This window comes from Anomalospiza imberbis, chromosome 11 (assembly GCF_031753505.1).
Source record: "Anomalospiza imberbis isolate Cuckoo-Finch-1a 21T00152 chromosome 11, ASM3175350v1, whole genome shotgun sequence".
Lineage (NCBI taxonomy): Eukaryota > Metazoa > Chordata > Aves > Passeriformes > Viduidae > Anomalospiza > Anomalospiza imberbis.
The window spans coordinates 18,103,130-18,125,195 of record NC_089691.1 but is presented as its reverse complement, the minus strand read 5'-3'; the positions used below and the strand labels follow the sequence as shown (position 1 = coordinate 18,125,195).

At 44.4% G+C, this 22,066-nt stretch overlaps 1 protein-coding gene across 2 annotated transcripts in view; it reads left to right on the top strand.

Annotated features, from left to right (window-relative positions):
• TAFA4 (TAFA chemokine like family member 4) overlaps positions 1 to 22,066 on the top strand; it is a 71,053-nt gene that overhangs the window by 5,073 nt on the left and 43,914 nt on the right. For both annotated transcript variants that reach the window (XM_068202214.1, XM_068202217.1), the window contains exon 2: positions 21,135 to 21,270. In XM_068202214.1, the coding sequence (XP_068058315.1) occupies positions 21,191 to 21,270 (80 nt within the window). In that variant the 5' untranslated portion in view covers positions 21,135 to 21,190. The remainder of the gene's footprint in view (positions 1 to 21,134; positions 21,271 to 22,066) is intronic.

Here is a 22,066-nt window from a genome sequence, read left to right as displayed (position 1 = left end):
CTAGTAGAACTCCTTCAGCATCTCTTTTCCCCTTTGAAAATGTGATAACCATCAGGCAGGCAGCTGCTTTGAAGCCGGTGCCAGCCCTGCAGATCAGGAGATCACAGCACACTTTCACCTGGGGTCGGGCAGCTCGGGCTGAGCTGCTTTGCAGTGCCAGAGCATCCTGAGTGCTTGCAAGGACGGGGATTCTGTCAGACTCTGGCACCGAAGCCTCTTTGCTATTCTGAAGAGGCTTGTAAGGAGGAACAAAGGACTGCGGATTTCACCCGTTTTGCTCTACTTTATATTTTCCAGCAGTTATTTTGGAAAAGCTGTGAGCTGAAAGGCTGATTTTCTCAGACGTGGTACAACTGTGCCAGAGTGAAGCTCAAATGAGGGAAAGTAGCACTGGGTATCTCCGTGACTCCAAAGGTGACCCTTTGTTTTTATTCCCCTTTCTGTGCTGTTTCAATTTCAGTTACACTTCACGGGGAACATCTGTGAATAAAAACCCTGGTGGGGTCAGGTCTTTCTCCTAGAAGGATATTTCCCTCTGCACAGCACCAGTACAAGTTTTCTCCCTCCTTGCACAGCAGTTGTGCTACATGTGCAGTGAGGTATAACAAGGGTAAATACATTAAGGAGCAGCAATCCCACCCTTGGTGTTACAGGATGGTAAAAGGTGGTTAAAGAATTTACTCCCCAACCCTCAGTGCAGAGCTCTTGCCCCTTTTTTGTTCTCCAGCCTCTTGCCAAGCATGACTCAGTCATGTGCTACATCCCTTTGAGCTGAAGAACATGGAATCAGCTTGGACTTTGTGGTTCTGGAAGCAGCAAAACTCTTCCTTATAGAGGAGAGAGCAGAACTCAGTGCTTTAGCTCTTAAAGCATTTGTAGGCTGTTTTTATGAGCCTGCAAGAGGCTCAGAACTGCTAAACCAGAATCATTTGAGTAATGCCTAGACATGGATAAACCAATTAAGAGGGGTTCTTTCAGCTTTTTAAAACAAATTGCAAATTTCAGGTTTGTATTTGCATAATTCCTGTTATTAATTCATGTGTTTGCATTTCCTAAACTGTGTGCCAAATTCCCATTTGGTACAAGTTTCAGAGTGTTGATCTCAGTGTAAAGGGGAAAAGGTGGAAATTGAGTTGTTGTAGGAAGCACTGTGTGATTTTTCTTTTCAACAAAATTAAGTGAGCTTCTTTATTTTGCCATGTCAATTCATTGTCACCTTAAGTATTCAGTGAGAAATCCAGAAATTCTTAAATGACAGGGTAACCAACCTCTCCTTTGTGCATCTCTGGGATTTATATGTAATGTAGGTTAACAAAGCTTCCAGCATCCATTCTGTGCACGTGCAGTTGAGGAGTGACAGTACCTCGATGTCCTTTGCTGTGTTACGTGGATTCCAGGGGTGAGGACGATGGTATTTTATGCTGTTGAGCACATGCAGGAACACCCCTGCATGACTGAATCTGTTTGAAGGACCAGGCTGTGGCTGCTTTAGTCTGGAGAGCAGTTACCCTCAGATTTTCTTGCTGCCTCCATTATTCACTGAGAGTTATGTGTGTTTGTGATAGTCTGATCAGCAAACACAAGTGTGTTGCAGATGCAGATATATTGGGAAGTACAGTGGTTTACATTAATGGGAAGGATTTATCTTGTTGCAGTGTTGAATTTATGATGCCAAGCTGTGATATTTCCCTGTTTCAAAAATGTTATATTGCAGCGGGCTGATATCAGGGTGATAAAATAAATGTTTCTTTTTTAATTCAAGCCACTGTAAGATGCTAATAATTTTGGAGACAGGAAGAGAAATGCCACGTTTCAGAATTTAATGTAATGAGTCCATATTACAATTTCCTGGCAAAATTAACTTAGCTTGGACTCCTAAATGAAACTTCTGGTTATGTTTAAACTATTAAACAGGTGTGGTTGAGTTCTTTAATGGAAGTATGGATCTATGACACAAGTAAGGGGGGGAATGTGCCCTGCTTAAATTAGTCTTTGGGACTCTGTTCCCTATAATTTACAAGGACCTCTAGTGACAGGGAAAGAGGGAATGGCTTTAAAATGAAAGAGAACAGGTTTAGTTTGAATATTGAGAATAAATTCTTCACAGTAAGGGTAGTGAAGCTCTGGCACAGGTTACCCACAGAAGCTGTGGCTGTCCCATCCCTGGAAGTGTGCAAGACCAGGCTGGATGGGGCTTGGAGCACCCTGGGGTAGTGGAAGGTGTCCCTGCCCATGCTGGGGTGAGCTTTGGAACTCTAAGGTCCCTTTCAGCCCATACCTTTCCATGATTCCAGGACAATTCTGAAAAGACAGTAGAGAAGCTCTGGTTGCTGGTGATGGTCTCTTCACTGGGCATTTGGGAGCTCATGTTCCTTGCTGGTTTCCTTCCCATTTCCTGGCAAATGCTCAGCAGGCAGGGTTACTAGGGAGGAAGGAAGGCTCATCTCTTCCTCTTTGCTGTTATCTTCTCCTCTGGCCAGTGCCAGGGTCTGTGGCAGTGCCAGGGCTGTACTCAGGATACCCATTTGCTTTACTCCTAGAAAAAGTAAGAGAGTGTGAAGGAAATCTTCGTAGTCTTAATGACAGAAGTGTTGTGGCTGCCTTGCTCTGGGCCATTGCTTCCTTCCCAGGGAAAACTGGGATGCAACTGGAATTGGCTCAGCTTGGATCCAGGCAGGTGTCAAAGCCTGATCCTGGCTGTCTGGTGTTGGCTGTGTCACTGTTTGTGCTGAGCACTGCCAGTTCAGTGGCTCTGAAGCACCATGGTTAAAAGTCAAGTGCTATGAAAATTTCCCCAAGCACAGATCTGCAGCAGCGAGAGGACCTGCACATAAACCAGGCTACTGAGTCTCAAAAAGGAATAGTTATTTTGTGGAATACAGGGAGATTGTCGTGTGTGTGTATTCCTGTTACACTGCTCACTTAAACAGTGCCTCTGAACCTCTGAGTTAATCTCCATTGTTTGGAAGCACATCACAAAGTAATTGAAATTGGGTTATTTAACTGCAAAGTACTACTGGAGTAAGAGTTTAACTGTGGAAATACCTGCCAGTCATGTGGTGTATGGGCTTAACTGGGGCTGAAGGAGGAAAAAGCAAAATAATTATTTTAGTACTGAACTATCCCTGTATTTGTGGTGTGCTGCTGAAATTTATAATTCTGTTTTTGTTTGCTAATAGATCTGTTTCTGTTCAGGGACTGAACTGAAGCAACAAAACTTTGTTAGACCAAATACCTTTAAAAAAACTGCTGATTGTATTAATTTAAGAGAGTAGCAGGTAAAAGGGACTATCCCTCCTTTTCTACACCAAATTGTCATGGAGAGATGGATCTGAGGTGAAGTGGGACAACTTCTGGCAGAATGATTGTAACCTTCCACCTGAGAAATGACACTTGGTTAAGTGTTAGAAATTAATTGGTATAGTGAGCTTACCCACACTCTTAAGAACATTTCCCTCCAGAACATTTCCTCCTTACAATGTTTCTAATGATTTTTTGTGACATGTATTTCAGTTTAACAACAGAAGAATAGTTGCAGAAGCTGTAAACATTAAGAATAATTACTGTTTATAACTCTGAAAAAGGGGCAGCCACTTCAAATACAATTAGTGCAGCCAGTTTAAATACAACTACTCACCCTCCAGTGTGTATCATTCACCTGTGAAATGCTCCAGGTGAGGTTTCCTCACTGGTTGCACCCTAGGCTGAGGTGGGTGTTGGTTTTGGGTGGATGAACAGGGAGTTGCTCCCTCCCAGTGTCTTTGCAGACAGCTCTAGGAATGAGAAGGAAAACAGATAATTCAAGCAAAACTCCTGGGTTTTGCATGTGTTAAACATCCTTTTTCTTGAACATGTTCTTCAGTAATGGATGAACTATTGCTGCTAAATCTTGCTTAGAAATGTAGTGGAGACAGTCAGCTCTTTGCAATTAGCATATTTGGAATATACATAATTGTATTATGGCTAAAGATCTGATCTACCTTCTGTGCTTTCCTCATGTAAGAGGAAAAATAAAGCCTGAATAAAGCCAAATTAGTCTTATTTTAAATGCTTTTTCCCCTCAACAGAAGAAACATCTTCTGTTACAGTTAATGAGCACTGTTGTCTTTTGTTTAAAGTCTTTGTTACAGAGGCTTAGAGCAAAAGGGCTTTAATAATAAAAAGGCCTTCTTCTCTGGAATATCTGTCTGATAATAGCCTGTATGATTTAAGAATAATGCTGTAAAATAATTGGCTTTCAAACGAATAATTTTCTATAACTAATTGGAGGGCAAGTGGAAAATCTGCATCCTCCAAATAAATGTATTGTGTCTCTTTAAATACCCAAACAATTTTTCCTCCTATTTTTCCACCCTCAAGACAAAAATAACATCAAATCCCATTCAGGTTGTACTTAAATACGACCAAACTGATAATTACATTATTACAGAGAAGGGCAGGATAGCTGGAGGATATGTACAAGGTGCATTAGTACTGCAAATAGAAGCTGATTTACTTATTGATAGTGGAGACACGTTTTAGTCACTTTATAGAATTAACAATTGATCAGCTTGTTAGGTTCTAGTTCTTCATAAGCACAGCATGTTTATTCATTATTGTCATTACATGGTGCAGGCAGCCGAGGTCATGATTAGCAAGGCAAAATCTAAAAAAAATTTAAACTTCATTAAATATAACTTCCGCAATGGACAGTTTCTGAGCAATGCACCAATTCTCACTTCTCTGACATAAATATAACTTATACCTGCCTGGCTAGTTTGCATTTCATTAACATTTTTCAGAACCATCTATTTGTTTTGCCAAATGCCAGCGATTCAGGCTTGTAAAATTGTAATAAGATGGGCAACATAAAAGCATTACTTTCAAATTGCCTTGGTCACTGTAAATATCCCCCAATCTGCAGCACTGGAACTGATAAACGAAACATGCTGCTGGAGGAGAATGGGAAAATGTTATTCCAATAAATATATCCATGATTGTTTGTTACTAAGGGTAAGTTATGTTTTGTAAATCAGCATTGACTTAGGCTTGTGCAAACCCGATAGGAAAAATTCCCACAGAGGCTTCTCCTGCTGTATATGACTAATATATTAAAGAAGATAAATAGTCATTTTTAAAACTTATTACACTGTAGCATTGAACACAAGAGGAAACCATTTCACAAATCTGAAACTTAAGGTCACCTTGAAAAGAAAAGGACACTCTAGATGACTAGAAAAAGTCTGTTTCCTCCAGAAATTGAGATACCAAGTTTACTCTTTTCAGTGTCTTTTATAAAGCTTTAGAATACCCAAGTATAAAACCAGAGTCTGTTTTGATGTGCAAATATTTCAAAACTGTGTAGTGGATAGGCACTTAGACACTCACATCTAACGAGTGCTACAGATGAGCATCCAGTCTGAGTAATAAGGAAAATGCAGAATAATAATTGATAAAAAATAAAACCGAGAATATAAAGCTTTTTTGCTAGAGGTTTTAATAATATAATCTAGAATTAAGGCTGAACTTTCCAAAACATTTCATTAGACTGTTTCAATAATTTTGTACCTCTTCCTTTTTATTTATAAACATTTAAAAAAAAACTATCATGATGCCTCCTTTAGTCATATTGAACACTATTAAGCTTTTGGTTCATAATTCAGACTTTTAGGAGTATGAAAATGTGCTCAATAGCATTTTCTTAGGGCTTGCTAATAAAGTTAATGATTTTTTTTTTCTATTAGTCAGTCCTAGCAGAGATAATACTGCTTCCTTGTTTGAGCTGTAGCAAATCAGGACAACATTGATTTTCTTTAAGAGATGAATAATGAGAGACCTACATTCTTAAATATGTAGATAAAGATAAGTAACTTAATTAAAAAATTATCAGTGGAAGGTAGTAAGATGAATTAGACGTTTTAATTCGTTGTATATGTCAATAAGCTGTACCATAACCCAGAATTTTACATAAAATCCATTTATGATATCTTTTTCTCCAATTTTCAGTGTAATTTCATAGTGTCTTTGGCTGCTAACTATTTTGGAAATCGCTCATGTCTCAGAATGTTAAATTCTTGGAGCTATCTGCCCTAACTTCAGCTGTGTAGGTGTTGACTCTGCAGATGTTTCATGTCCAGAGCAGTGCAGCCTGATGAAAATAGCTCTGCCCTGATCAATAGTGATGTTTACAGGCTCTGTCCTCGGCGGTGAAGTCAGGTTACAGAGCCTGATTGTTTTTCCAGTGACTGGCAAATTCTGCTGTTTGATCACATGCGCTATGAATATCCCAGCTGGCGAAATTCCAGGCTAAATTGCTTGCTATTTTTTGTCTAGCTTTACAAATTATACATGATGAGAAAAGGGACGGCTCGGGGCCTCCGTCTCTCATCGTCTCTCATCCAACGCTGCTTTTAATATCGAGGAGGCATCACCAGGGGGCACGGGGTAGAGGAGGAGCTGGGAGGAGGAGCTGCTCGATTAAGATGTGGTAGCTGGTGTTATTAGAGGAGAAGACGAACAGCCTGGTGCTGGAAGGGCTCCTCTGTGTCTCACACTCAGGGCTTTTTCCAGTCTCATTTGAATGGAGCAGGCACCCACACCAGTCCCACGCGATTCTCTGGTGGCAGTAATGACGTGTACGGCTCTGTACCTGGAATGAAGCTTTCACAGTCCTCACGCTTTGACTCTAAGGGACTCATGAGTCCTGCTGGTTTTCAAGCTTGACTCTCAAATCTCAGTGCAGCTACAAATGCATCATTTGACAAGCATGGCTGAGCTTCTCCTCAGGCCCTTGGGTCACTGCCTTTCTGTGGCAAATGCACTGTCCAATGGCTGGGTTGGAGTTCAGTTATTCCTGTCTTTTTTAGACATCTCTGTTTGGTTTCTAGGGCGGGACAGAGATGCTTCACAAAGATCTGCAGATTTTGCCTTCTGATAACTCAGGGCTGTCCTGTGTGAAGAGACTCAGCTGGGTGCTGAGAAAAAAGGGGCAGCTTGCAGGGGGGCCATACCTGCAAGGAAGGGGCTGGGGAGGCTTTGTAAGATCTCTGGGTAAAGCATTGCTTGGCAGAGAGGACATGATTTGAGCCGGATGTCTCTGCAGAGCTCCCACGGGATGGTTTGACAGTAAAGTGCAATTTGGGCGGCAAATTTTACTCTTTCTGCTCTACCCAGCAATGCCCTCCCAAATTGCGAAGTGTTGGGGATGCTCTGGTGCTTCAGCCTTTGTTTTACGTGGTTTTATTAATTTAATCTTACTTCAGCTCTTGGTTAAGCATAATATTTGTGTCTCTGAGATGAGACACAAACACTGTGGGTCTTGCTCCTTTAGGAGTAATGGATGGGACCAGTGTTTCTTGTCCAGAACAAGACTTTCAGAATCAAAGATGTAAATATGAGCCAAGGAAAATTAATTGTCTGTATTTTTATTACATGGCAGATCTTTCTTAGAGATAATAAAAAAAAATCCTAATAATAATTTTCTAAAACAAATTTTAAAAGTTACAATAATAATTGTTTTTTTTTTTTAAATTCACCCACCCACAGCACAGATTATTCCTGGTCCTGTGTGCCAGGGGAGCACAAAACCTCTGGATTTTCCCTTTCATTCATGGTTTTTGCTCAACACTCTTCAACACACAGCCAGGCTGTGTGTCTGTGTTTCGGGATATGCACCTCAGGACTTGAGTAGCCAGGGGTCTCTGGTAGGTGAGATCTCCAGGGGATCCCAGATAACCTCCACCTGTTTCCAGGCTGTTGGAATGGAGCTTAAGCTTGGCTTGAGCTTCAGAGAGCTCTGCTGACTTCTCCTGAGAGAACAGGAAACTTCAGAAAGCAACACTTTCCACTTAGGGTGACCGTCACAGGAACTTTCCATTATTGAATTAGAAATTTTTCATGTTCTTGAAGACTAAATGCTGAGACCTTCAGGTTAAAAAGTCAATAGATTATTTATGCTATGCTGCTTTTCTCAGGTGATAAATTGGATGGTGCTATTGCAAGCAGTGAAATAATTAAGAATTCTGGTACAATTGAGAAGTCAAATTAGAAAGGTTTAAGAAACCAGCTGTCTTTGGCTGGAGAGTAAAAATAATTTAAAATGATAAACCATACTCTCCACTGGCCATTTATTCTGGTTTATGCAGCAATATCAGTGTTCCAAGTGGGTTCTTCTGTCTTTCTGACACACAGCTGCTACAAGACACTTTATACGCACAAGTACTCCTCAAAATCATACAATCTGAATGAAGCTGAACAAATAAATACCCAAGTAGCTATTCTGTTTGCCCAAAGCCATCAGCCTAGAAAAAGAAAAATGACCAGGAAGGTAAAATAAGGGCTGTTGCACTCTCTGGAAAATGTCCTTTGGGTTTGGCTCACCAAACAATTTCTCTGAGTAGAAAAGTGAATTTTTTGCCATTGTCTGTCAATTTTAAGGGAGGATAGAAGTGGACAGGACTTCATCCATGGTTTGAAAATTATATATTAGACTAAATTGGCAGTACACAATTGTGTGAAAACATGAGGGGTTTGCTTAGTGCAAGGCACAGGTCTAAATGAAAAATATATATCTTCCTTTTTGGATGTGGTGGTACCCTCTGGTGAGTGAAGGTTTGGCTGCCTGCAGCCTCTCTTGCCAATCCTAGCCAAAAAAAAAAAAAAAATTGTAATTTGCAAGGAGGGTTTTCAATTGGTGAGGGGAAAATATAAATCCAGTAAGTAATTTTTTTCCATATTTTGCCTTTAAATTAGTGTTGCTGTTTCTCATCTAATTAATGACCAGTAATGAAGCAGAAGACTTAAATTCCTGCTCTGGTCCTGACATGTAGCACATTTTTAAGCAGTTTTTAATGTAAACCAGTCCTGTGACTGTCTTTGCTGTCTTGCCTGTTGCCAGGCCATGGAAATTCTGTGTGCAATAAGCCTGGAATTTGAACCAATGGTGCAAGCACTCCATGGGCCTCTTTAAAAACGTATCTCACAGGGCAGGAAACTCAGGTGGGAACAGTTAAACTGAGAGAGCACCACTTTTGTGTTCCAGTTCATCAATCTTTAAAGAGACACTAGTAGGTCAAGTGGGTACATCACTGATCAATGGACAAGAAGAATCCCTTCTTAAACTAATCACAATTCACCTCCAATGGGCAATAGAGAAGGTAAAATAAAAAGACACAGCCACTGGGGTCCTGGTGGGGGAGAACTTAATTAGCTGAGCACTCACACACTCTTTAGAGAGCTCTCCCTTAGAGTCCATACGGGATTTGCAGCTCATTACATTTTTGGAGGGCAGGTTCCCTGCAACGTGACAGTGACAAAACCTCTCTGTCCCCCAGTCTCTTACTAAAGGCTCCTTGTTGTGTAACTGCCCCCCAGGAACACCCAGGAATTGCCTGGCCATCACCTGAAAGGCAAATACCTGCTGGCCAGGACAGCAGCAGCTGTCTCAGGACCCTGCAAAGTGCTCACGGTTGATTTTATTGGAGTTACATTGGAGTTACAAGCAGTGTGCTATTAAAACTCTGTGTGGTAATAGTAAATGAGGCACATTGAAGAGATATTTTAATGGCATTTTTGGTAGGGAAAGCTTCTGGAAAGTTGTACATGAGCTGAAATGGCTATTCAGTTACCCATCTGAAATCACAAAAAGTGATATCTGAGATGTTTCATACTTGTTGCTAATTCCAATATAATTGAAATGTGGAGGTTGCTCTCTTTATTGTAGTTAAGTTTGAGTACTGTTTCCCCCAGGACAGAAATTCACAGACTATTTGCTCAAAAATGGAGAAAATGTGTGCTGTGGGAATCTGAAAGCCAGGGTTCTGTGAACAGTCAGATATCAGAGAAATGGAAGACTCGTGCAATCCATTTCCTTAAACAAAAATGTTCAGCAGAAATATTTGAGTGTCTGCCCAAGGTGACTGAAAATACTGCTTCTTATTCAAGTGCCAATATCCATATCCTCATACAAACTCGGGAAGCACAATCCAACTTCTGGCAAACAATATCTCATTGCTAAAAGAGAGAATTTAATGTGCCACTATGTTAACTTTTTTTTTTTTTTTTTTTTTTTTCTGTGAATCTTGAGGTGTGGTTTTTTCCCCCCATAAAATCTCAGTTTCCTGGATGAAAATAATTGGAGAAGATTTTTCTTTTCTGTTTTCTAATTATTTTTAAGAAAGGTAATAGCTCTCTAGCGGTGATGAGAAGCTGATTAAAAGCTGATTGTTGTCTACCCTGAAAATAAACAATCAACGATTTGTTACTTTCAACAGATCTCACATCTTTAAGGCATTCATAATTGCCTTCAAGAGAGGCAGGGGAAGTGAGGGGAATCTCATACTTCATTTCCAAGCTTGAGCATTTCAAAGCATAATCAAAATTAAACCACTTACCCTCCCCCTTGCTCTTCCCATCATGCACATGGTTACATGATCATGAAGAGGCTTTTCCAAGAATGAAGAAAAGAAAAATCCATTGTAGGCAGATTGGGAACTGAAAGTCTGAAGTTCAGGCTTCTCTGAGCTTTGTGAAAAGGATTATTATTAAAAAAAAAAAGGATAGGGTGTTGCTCATTCAAAGCCTGGCTGGGGTCATACCTCAGCCAGAGGCACTGGCTGAGCCTCGTGCATGGAAACATGTTCCCTCAGCTGGGACAGGAGAACCCCCTGACAATTCAGGTACTTGAGAAGGAAACAGCATGTTAACACCTCTCACTGTTTCTGAAGAGCAGGTATCAGCTTTGTGTGGCTGCTGCTCTGCTCTCCTGGTAGTGCAGCCACAGGATGGTGTCTGGGACATTTAGAGATTTGTTCCTTTTCCACTGCAATAGCACCCAGAGCTCTGTGGCTTCCTTGAGCCTGTGAAGGGATGAAAACAGCATCCAGCAGATGATTAACCTGCCGTGGGAGACCTTTTTCATGACTGCTCAATAGGTACCTCAGGGGGGTCTCTTCCCCTGCCTCCCAGCCCTTTTTTTGGGGATTCACAGGTGGGCTGCTGCCAAACAGGAGAACTTCCCAGAGCAGGCAGGGAGAGGGGCTGTGAAAGCAAGAAACCCAGAGGGCTGAGATTCACAGGGAAGGAGGCATGAAGGACTGGGCAGGAAGAGGAAAGGATGGAGGAAATTCCTTCTGGAAGTGAAGAGCAAAATTTATGGGACTTCTGAAATTTTCTTGCATAAGGGAATGCAGTTCCTGGTGTGCCTGGAAATAAAATAGCTGGGAGTGTTGCTTTATGCACTCATATTGGGATTTGGAATTTTTCTGGTTACCAGCAGAAAGGCAGCAGCTGCTGGAGGGATGTAGAACCCATGCACAAACAGTGTGGGCAAACTAGGTGTGATGGGCAGGGCTCCCATCCAGCGTGAGTTACAAAACCATAGAAAAGCAAACACAACTCTAAGGTTGGTTCTAAATATGCTTTTGCTCAGTTAATGAGAATCCAGACTGAACAAGACTGGGTTCTCCTTTAAATGCAATTCTTTATTGACCCAAGTCCATGTCTCCATGCCACACAATTGCCTCATTTTTGTCAGTCTGTGATGTGACACCTTTTATTTCCGAGTAACAATTCCTAAACTGGTGTGTCAGAAACCATATTCTGGAATTCTCCTGCTCAGTAGAGCAATGTTTTTCCAGAGTAATTTGAGGAAGTTACTGATAAGCAAAAAATGTTTTCTAACATTGAGTAAGAAGCTGATCCAGATCAAGAATCTGGGTTATAGCTGCCTGGTCTGTGCTTCCCTCACCTGTGCAAGTTTTACGTTTCATCATTGAGATTCTGTATGTTAGGGGCAGAATTTAAAACCACCCCAAGACGACTGTGTTGTTTTTGTTACCAAAATGGGAATACCAGAAATGCTCCCTTTCAATTTCCTAGCCGTTATCCTGTCCTGCCCCACGCCTGCCAGAGAGCAGGGACAGCACAGCACAAGGTACTTTGCAAGTACAAGGCTTGTGTAGTGGGTAACACAGGTGATAAAAAATGTGTGTTCAGCCTGTAATTACACTTCTGGAAATTTAGTGCTGTATTTATGAAATGCTTTTCTTTAGAATCTTTAAATAATTAGCTAATGAGTCCCAAGTGGAACAATTATCCCATATACCCAGACAGTGGGGATTCTTCATCAGCAAATGTGCATCCAGTGCTCATAAAACATGCTTGTGTTCTAAAAGCAAAGGTGGCTGTTCTGTGCTTTCCTCCTGGAGCATTTTGGGAATGGAAACAAAAGCAGGGACAGGTTACATTGGTGACACAGAAATGGACAGGGCCTGACACAGCTTAGGGAAGCACGAGTGGACATGCTGTGAGTGAGGTGTTTTTGGGAATAACAAGACAATAAAATATTCTAGTGCAGTAGAACCAGAAAGAGCCACATTTGTTTGCATGAGGACCCAAAGAACCTCCAGAAAGACATCTAAATACAACACACCCTGACTCAGCTTGCATGAAAAACCCAACATGTGCAGGAGGCATTTTCAGTTTGTTTCTGCCAGGATTTTCCTCAGTAACCTCTGACTTGATTCAGGGTATTGAGGATGACACTGAACAGTGACTGACTACCTCACATTTATATACCACTGGTTTTTTTGCTCCAGGGCATAAAGATTATGTCCTGTTACATACCCTGAGCAAACCTGTAATGCAACCCTGTGGATGGAGAGGGGAGCCTTGACCATCCCACAGGTGTTCATCCAATTTAAAGAAATCTCCAGGAACCAGGCTCCATGAGATTTTGAGCAGTTTGTACCACTAGTTTCCCTCACTTAGATACAGAAAGTTTCTCTTCATGCACACAATTAATCTTTGCAGGACACTGAATTTATTTTAATGCTATTTGCAGTAGCTACAGAGAACCACTTTAAATCCTGCCCTTCTTTAAAGAAAGCCTCTTCAAGGAGACAGTTGACATGTCTCCAACAAACTCTTTTTTCTTGACTAAACAGTTATTTTCACCTTTTCTTACCACTTGCATTTTCTGCCTCTCTTAATTTTCATGTTATTTCCCTTGGATTTCCTCTTACTCTTAATTTGAACAGCCACCCTAAGGAATTACCTGCTTCTTGCACGTGAGCCACCACACACCCAGAGTAGGTCTGGGGCCTCCCAGTTCATTATCCAGAGACACAAATGGACATAAGTTTTCCTCCTCCATCCCTTCCATCTGTTCCTCCCTCCTCTGAGTGACCAAAACAACCACCAGCTCACCTGGGTCCCTAGTGAGAGAAAGGAAGGTGAGTGACCTGCTCCACAGCAGGTCAGTTATCTTTGCCTTCCATGGGAGAAATTAAATTCCTCCATCAGCTCAGGGTATAGAAAACAGTGTTTTAGGGCTCAAGATACCCTGTGTAACAACTTTAATGCTTTGCTACCTGGCAGGCAAAGTTTACAGTAGGGGAAAATGTGTTTTTTGCTGTGTCTGAAACATTCTGCTGGAGAGATTTCCTTCAAAGACATTTCTCTCCACATTTTTTTGGTGTGTTGCCTGCTTTAGATGGGAACTGCTCTGCTTCTGGGAGGGCAGCTGGGAGTGGAGCAGGGCACTGTCTCTGCTCTGTGTCCTCTTTGAACAGGGTTGGAGTAATTTCTGCTCTCCCTTGAACAAAGTGCCTGAAGCCTGCACACCTCTTAAGCAGGGCTTGCAAAGGGGGGTGGAGAAGATTTTGAGCTGCAGTGAGGGATTAAAAGAACCTGGATAATCACAAGGAAAAATTCTTTCTGATAAGGGTAATTGAAAGAGTTGAAATTCTGTGCTGTAATGAGACCTCCTGTGTTGGCTGTCCACACTGGCAAGTCTGTGCAACCTTTAAAATGAAACCTTGATGGTGATACCTCCCTTTTCTGGAGTTTGGCAGAATGGTCCTTAGTGGGGTGGTGATGAATAATAAATAATGCTGTATGGAGAAAAGGGTCTATTTCTGCCTCCACTTGACAGTCTGAATAGCTGCACTTTGCTCTCTGAGCAGTCCTCTTGGTCTTGGTGGACTTCATCCTGGAGCAAAGATGAGAACTCACTTTGTGTTGAGAGAGCAGAGGAAGCAACAGCTTTGATTTTAAACTCTTCCTTACTCTGCCTGGACTTCAGGTTTTCTGGCAGTCAGCCCTCTCTCCTTGCCCTCAGTCCTTTGCTTGAATTTATTTCCTGATCCTGTGCACTGCTCTTTCTGCTGCTGTGTGATCTGAGCTCTGCTGGCTCAAATTTGGAGGCCACAGACTCACTTAAAATGAGTCCAGCTGAAAAACACCTCCAACAGATGATCCACAAAAGTCACTGCTGTGACTCTGGCACAATTAACTAATGAAATCTGTGGTGTCTGGGCTAGAAAATTCAGGTGATTTAGGCTTGTTTTGCAGGATATCCTCCCAGGCCATCATCTTTACATGCCCACACAGACTAAAGGTTTGTTCTCATGTTTAGAGGAGGTGGTGAGGACAGATTTACCCTAGAGAAGTCCAAGTGCTGCTGAAGACAGACCTGGTCCCTCCAAACCCATGGCACAGAGGATGTCTGTGTGTGGATGGTCTGGCTGCTGGTGTGGTCGATGCCTGCTGTTATGTGGATATAACAGCAGCTCAGTTCTCCCTCCTCAGGAGGATGTGGGGTTTATTTCCTCTAGCTCTCACTGGCATTGTTGTATTTTCCTCCCCGCCACAGTTCCTGTGAAGTGAGATTTTGAAATATTTCTGTGGAAAGGCCTGACTAGGGGTGACAGACTGAGCTGCTGCCAGCAGAGACTGATGTCGTAAATGGGACGTGATGTCATAAAAAACAGTTCAAAAATTGCCCATGAACTGTGTAGGGAATCTGCTGGGGTCTGAGAGTGCTGGGCACTGCTGCAGTGACCCTGTGTTTTTTTGGATACTTGCCTGGATGATTTTTGTGTAGTTCAAAGTGAATTCTCACTTCACTTTGCCGTGGGGAGCTCGATGTGGCCAGTCTTCCATCCCTCAGAGATTCCTGTAGGGAGGCAGAAGAGCTGATGTCAGTTCTGGGAGTAAAGGGAAGAGGGAGTAGGTCCAACAAAAGTTTTATTTTCTTGCACTGTGAGCTTAGTCTTGTGCTACCTTCCAGTACCTGAAGGGAGCCTACAGGAAAGATGGAGAGGGACTTTTTACAAGTGCATGAAGTGACAGGACAGAGGGGAATGGATTCAAACTAATACAGAGTAGGTTTAGATTGGATATTAGGAAAAAATCCTTTACTGTGAGGGTGATGAGGCCCTGGTGGCACAGAGTGCCCAGAGAAGCTGTGGCTGCCCCATTCCTGGAAGTGTTCAAGACCAGGTTGAATGGAGCTTGGAGCAACATGGAATAGTGGAAGGTGTCCTTGCCCATGGCAAGGATGAAATAGGATGGGCTTTAAGGTCCAATCCAACCCCAAAATTCTGTGATTCTGTGATTCTGTGACTGTATCACATGGGTAACTTTAAGTCCTCTCTCAGTTTGCCCAGTGCCTTCCTACCTGGTGCAGCCCTTACTTGCTGTGAGTAAGGATTGGCAGAACCGAGGCCTTTGAAGGTCTGACACATCCCCGTGGGATGTGCCAGCTGGGAAAACAACGGGAATGTATCGGGAGGTACAAGCTGGAAGGTGCAGTGCTTAAGGTGAGGTTAATTAGCTGTTGGAATAACTCGGCCAAGGTGGATTTACTGACCCTCAAAGCCTTCAGACCAAGCTGCAGTTCCGTGAGCCGATGTAGAGATTTCTGGGTGAGGGTTAAGGGACCAAATCCAGAATGTCAGCCGCGTTATTTCCCTGTGCCGGCGCGCTGCCGGGGCCGATGGGCACCCGGAGGACACGGCGGTCCCTGCGAGCTGAAGGCCAGCGCGTCCCTGCGGTGCCCACGCTCCGAGGGCAGCCCGGACCCTGCCGCAGCGACGCGTTCAGGTGCTTAATGAGCGGCGCTAATTGTCCCGGACAGCTGCGGAGCACAGGAGCGCTGCTGCGCGGAGGCGGAGGGCCGGGCTCCCCCGGGCCGGGCGGCTCCGGCGAGCGCAGGGAGAGGGGCTGGGGACAGAGAGAGGGGCTGGGGGTACAGGGAGAGGGGCAGGGGGTACAGGGAGAGGGGCTGGGGGTACAGGGAGAGGGGCTGGGGGTACAGGGAGAGGGGCTGGGGGTACAGAGAGAGGGGCTGGGGACACAGGGAGAGGGGCTGGGGACAGAGAGAGGGGCTGGGGACACAGGGAGAGGGGCTGAGGACACAGGGAGAGGGGCTGGGAGTACAGGGAGAGGGGCTGGGGACACAGGGAGAGGGGCTGAGGACACAGGGAGAGGGGCTGGGGACAGAGAGAGGGGCTGGGGACACAGGGAGAGGGGGTGGGGACACAGGGAGAGGGGCAGGGGGTACAGGGAGCGGGGCTGGGGGTACAGGGAGCGGGGCTGGGGACACAGGGAGAGGGGGTGGGGACAGAGAGAGGGGCTGGGGACAGAGAGAGGGGCTGGGGGTACAGGGAGAGGGGCTGGGGACACAGGGAGAGGGGCTGGGGACAGAGAGAGGGGCTGGGGGTACAGGGAGAGGGGCTGGGGACACAGAGAGCGGGGCTGGGGGCACAGGGAGCGGGGCTGGGGGCACAGGGAGCGGGGCTGGGGGTACAGGGAGAGGGGCTGGGGGTACAGAGAGAGGGGCTGGGGACACAGAGAGCGGGGCTGGCCCGGTGCAGGGAGCGGGGCTGGAGGAGATTCCCGAGCGCTGCCAGGAGCTGGGAACGGGCAGGAGCCGCATGGAGAGAGGCGCGTGGCCGCCAGGGGGCAGCACCGCCCCGGTGGATTCTCGGGAAGCGCCGGGAGCGGCCCCGGCACCGCGACAGGGACATCAGTGACCTGTGTCGTGACAGGGACATCAGTGACCTGTGTCGTGACAGGGACAGTGACCTGTGCCGTGACAGGGACATCAGTGACCTGTGTCGTGACAGGGACATCAGTGACCTGTGTCCCGACAGGGACATCAGTGACCTGTGTCGTGACAGGGACATCAGTGACCTGTGTCAGACAGGGACATCTGTGACCTGTGTCGTGACAGGGACATCAGTGACCTGTGTCAGACAGGGACAGTGACCTGTGTCGTGACAGGGACATCAGTCACCTGTGTCCCGACAGGGACAGTGACCTGTGTCGTGACAGGGACATCAGTGACCTGTGTCCCGACAGGGACAGTGACCTGTGTCGTGACAGGGACAGTGACCTGTGTCGTGACAGGGACATCAGTGACCTGTGTCAGACAGGGACAGTGACCTGTGTCGTGACAGGGACAGTGACCTGTGTCGTGACAGGGACATCAGTGACCTGTGTCGTGACAGGGACAGTGACCTGTGTCGTGACAGGGACATCAGTGACCTGTGTCGTGACAGGGACATCAGTCACCTGTGTCGTGACAGGGACATCAGTGACCTGTGTCGTGACAGGGACAGTGACCTGTGTCGTGACAGGGACAGTGACCTGTGTCGGACAGGGACATCAGTGACCTGTGTCGTGACAGGGACAGTGACCTGTGTCATGACAGGGACATCAGTGACCTGTGTCCCGACAGGGACAGTGACCTGTGGCCCCTGCACCCTGACAGGGACATCACTCACCTGCAGCCCTGGTACTGCACCAGGCCACGGGACAGCATCAGCACACAGCCAGGGATGGTTTGGGTTGGAAGGGGCCTTAAAGCCCACCCCATTCCACCCCCTGTCAGGGAGTCAGGGACACCTTCCACTGTCCCAGCTTACTCCAAGTCCCATCCAACCTGGCCCTGGACACTTCCAGGGATGGGGCAGCCACAGCTGCCCTGGGCAGCCTTTCCAGGGCCTCCCGACCCTCGCAGGAAAAACTTTTATATAGCATGGAATATAAATCTCTTAATTTAAAACTGTTCGCCCTTGTCCTGTCAATACCTGCCTGGGTAAAAAGTTGCTCTTCCTCTTTTTTATAATGCCCCCTCCAAGAACTGTCACTGAATACTTACCCTGTGTGTAGTGATTTAGCCCCAAAATGGGTTCTGGGTTGCTCAGCCAGTGTGGAGGTGTTTTCTTTAGCTCTCTCTTTTGTCTCTAGCTCTCCTCAAACAGCAGCAGTTTTCAAATGCACACAGTGATCAGATCTTTCCCTCCTCTTCTAAGAAATGTCAGATATTGCTCTGTTTTCCCTTTGTCCTTTATTCTGTATGAGATAAGAGTTTGGCCAGGCTGACATTGGGGTTAAAGTCAGGCTGGCAAATCCCCTGAACAGTACATGGCCCCCAAATTTCTTTCCTTCTCACCCCTTGTTTTACAGAAGATGAGACTTTAAGAGATGCACAGTTATATTTTAAGTGAGGAATTATTCAGAATGGAGAAATTAAGGTCTTTTAAATATTTAATGAAAGGAGGTTTTCTAAATTATTTAATAGCTTATTATAAAAGATGGCACAAAATGGTTTAGTGATTTATTCTTTGCAGAAAGTAGCCATAAAAAGCATTTTACAACATGTAAATATTGGTAGGAAATGTACCTAATTTAAAGTGTTATCTTATTCCCTCTGTCAAAGGAATTATACAGTGCCTACACAGTTTTCAAATAACTTTAGACCTTTATTGTTTCTGTTCTTGAAACTCTTCCCTGGCACAGGGAAATGCTGTTTATACCTATTTTACTCGAGTGCAGAGGCACAGAGACACAGATTGTGCTGGGACCAAGGCACAGCAAACATGACCATTGCAATTCCCTCCAGATCCCAGAACCCACAGACTTCATTTGCCCTAAATACTGACCCTGGGAAGTGGTGTAGCCTCTGGGGAACTCTGTGCAAAGCAGGAGTTGCTTGTGGCCAGTCCATGCATAAAAATACTGAAAATGGAGCCCTTCCCCTCTCCCACTCCCTCCTTTCCATATCTTTGCTGGAGATGGAGGTGGGGTTCAGCTGCTCGCTGGCCAGAGCTCATTGTATAAAAACAAACAAGCAGCTCTGTTTCCAAAGTAATGTGTAATGAGACAAGACAGGGGCCAGCAGCTAAACCCACTGTTCACAAAACACACACCAAGCATGCTTTTGCCATGAAAAGCCTGGAATTCCTTTTACAGTTATTAACCAGGTGAGCCTCTTGTTTCTGTTCTGATCTGTCTCCTGTATTGACATAAACCAGCTGAAGCTGGTTTCAGGAGTTTGCCTTAATCTCCCCTAATACAACTCTATTTTTAAAGAAATATCACTGCCTGGAAGGCATCAGAAAGCCTGGAGATATGCAGGTGGATGTATCATCTGTCACTTTCGCTGCATCCACTTAATTGGAACGAGTTGCACTAATCAATACTCCCTGTGCCTTTTACCAGTGTTTAACATGTGTTTACACAACAGGTTACACTGATGTTTGTATTTACCTGCAGATGCATCTGCACGGGGTTTTATTTTCCTCTCTAATAAAAATTATGGAACAGATAAGCACTAAAACCCAAGTTAGTGTATTGCAGTATTGATTTCTACAAGAGCACTGTAAGAATGTATTTATCTACCTGTCCTATTATGAAATGGGTAAAAATGTACCACATAACCATTTCAGTCAGTCGATGCTATATTGAAAATCCTGTTTGTTTGCTTCTTCTTAATAGGTCTTTTGAGGCACACTGTTGTTTTATGTTTATTTTTTATTTTATGTATATTTGTGGAAGAAAGGATTAATGCAGGATGGTAGTGCCTTTTCTTAAGACAACTCTTTGCCTACATTTTGTTTTGATAGCCACTGCTGATTTGATAGAACTGCTGATTTTGGCTCACCCTGGAACTCCACCTTGGAAAGTGAAGAGAATAAAATCTGATTAATTATAGATTGCTGGCCTGGCCCCTCTTTAATTCCAACAATTACTCTATTTTCTCATGGCATTCTGAACAAAAAGGAACTGTTAGGGCCATGCTGGATGGGGCTTTGAGCAGCTTGGTCCAGTGGAAGTTGTCCTTGCCCATGGTTTGGAACAAGATGAGCTTTAAGGTCCCTTCCAACCTGTGATTGGAAGGTTCTGTGACTCTGTGAGCGTGTTGAGCCAGGGGCTTTCCCTCCTGAGCTACTGAAAGGTGTCTGCCTCTGACCCCAGACGAGCTCTGCCCTCCAGTGTGGTGCTGTAATTTTGTGTTTCTTAAAAGCAAATTTCTAATTGAGCAAAGAAGGAGAGAAATGAAAAGAATGCTGGGTAAAATGAGAAAAGGTTGTTGTGATCGCTGTCTAGGTGAAGACCACATTATTATTACTCTCACAAATTGCTCTGTGTCATGTTTTCAGTAGCAGAAGGTCAAGTTGTGCCCAGGGATGAAAGTGAGAGAACAAATATAAACAGCGAAAGCAAAGAGGCCTGAGTGTCTATAAAATGGAGTGTTTGAGCTCCTTATTCTGCAGAGCATGTGTCAGAGCTGCTGTAAAAGTGTTTCCATGTGGACATTTCAAAGTGTAACTCCTGGGTTACAGCATGAGCTCTAACCTGTGTGTTTCTCACTGAGAGGCCAAGAAAACTAATGTTAAATTCAGCTCTCTCCTTAAAAAAAAAAAAAAAAAAAGAAAAAAAGGAAAGAAAAAAAAAAAGAGGCTCAGTCACCTGGGAAAGATTTGGATGAACAAAATCTGAAATGGTACACTGATTTTAGAACTTACTAGATGGGCTGGGTGTGAGAGCTGATGCTGGAAGGGAGGAGAGGCAGCAGGGCAGAGGGTGCAATAATGCATAATCCCAGACACTGCTGTGGATGTGACCCTCTGCTGAGGCAGCTCCAGGGCCTGGCCAAATCCTTATGAAGACAGTGACAGATTTTCCCTACTATCTTTAATAAAGTCTGCCTCAAACTGTTGGAGGCTTCGTGGAACCATGGAAATGGAAATGTGTTTGCACTGTGGTGCAGCCTTAGACCTCACAGCTTTCCCAGCAGTTGGGTGGAGAGAGGGCACGTGGTGGTGAGACCCCAGTGGGCTGCACACATTCTGTTTGCAGCCCCTAGAACAGCAAACTCTGCCTCTTGTTAATGTAGTGATACCCCAGAGCTGCCTCACCACAGCTTCTCTGCGCTCTCAGAGAGAAAAGAGAAATACAACTGCTGCCTTTCGCCCCGGATTGCGCTGTAGATGGCACTGTGAATCTAAGATTTTGGTAACAAAGATGTATTTTACAGCACCTTTGCAGACGTTAATTGCAGTGTAATGTGGCTTTCTTTCTAGGTCCCCGAAGTGAAGGAAAAACTCTGAGATGCAGAAAGGCTTATTTGCTGCTGCAAATGGGAGTCTGGAATAACTATGAAAAACACACTGAAATAATTGTGTTTGACTGGAACAAAATTCTTGCAAAGTCTCCAAGGTAAGAGCACTTTTTATCTTTCAAATGACACTGAAGATTCTCTGTTCTGGTTAGCAACAATATCCACTTGAATCCAATAGAGAATGAAGGCTTGACATTTCTGAAAGCAGCAGCTCATGGACGCTGAAGGGCTCAGCACCCCTTGCTGCATCTGTCTGCCAAATTTCATTTTTTCTCTGCCTTTTCAAAGATCCTCTTGTATTTCTTTACATTAGCAGGCTGAAAACCTGTGTCCTGTCTACCTGCAAGGCAGACTAAAGTCTGCAGATGTGTAATTTGGATGATACTGGATGCTTTTAGCAGCCTTTCAGTTTGGATATGACCAAGTGGATGCTTTGTAGTGATACACTTATTCCTGGAATTGAATGTTCTTACACAGGGGTGAGGTTATCCTGTTAACCTGCTGAGCCCTGGTTTCACATTCCTTGTTTAATGTCTCAAAAGACTCAAACTCAGCTGGGGAAAACTTTTGAAAATAGGTCAGTACAAGACCATTTCCACTGAGACCAGTTTTGCTGCTGCACTGGGAATGGTGGGAACATCTGGGTCCACTAAAGTGCTGAAACAGCAGCTGTTGAGCATATGATGCATGATTTGGGACCTGTCCATCATCACACCTGCCCCTTCCACCAACTCCCACCAGAAATGGCATGTTCAGAATGCCTGAGCTGGGGTATTTAATTCCATAGGAAACCTGGAGAAAGGTTTTTGTCTTTGTGGTGATATATCAGAGTGACACCAGAGCTGGGGGATCCACTGATACTTTGATCAGATCTGAGTGTTTGCATTTAGAGCA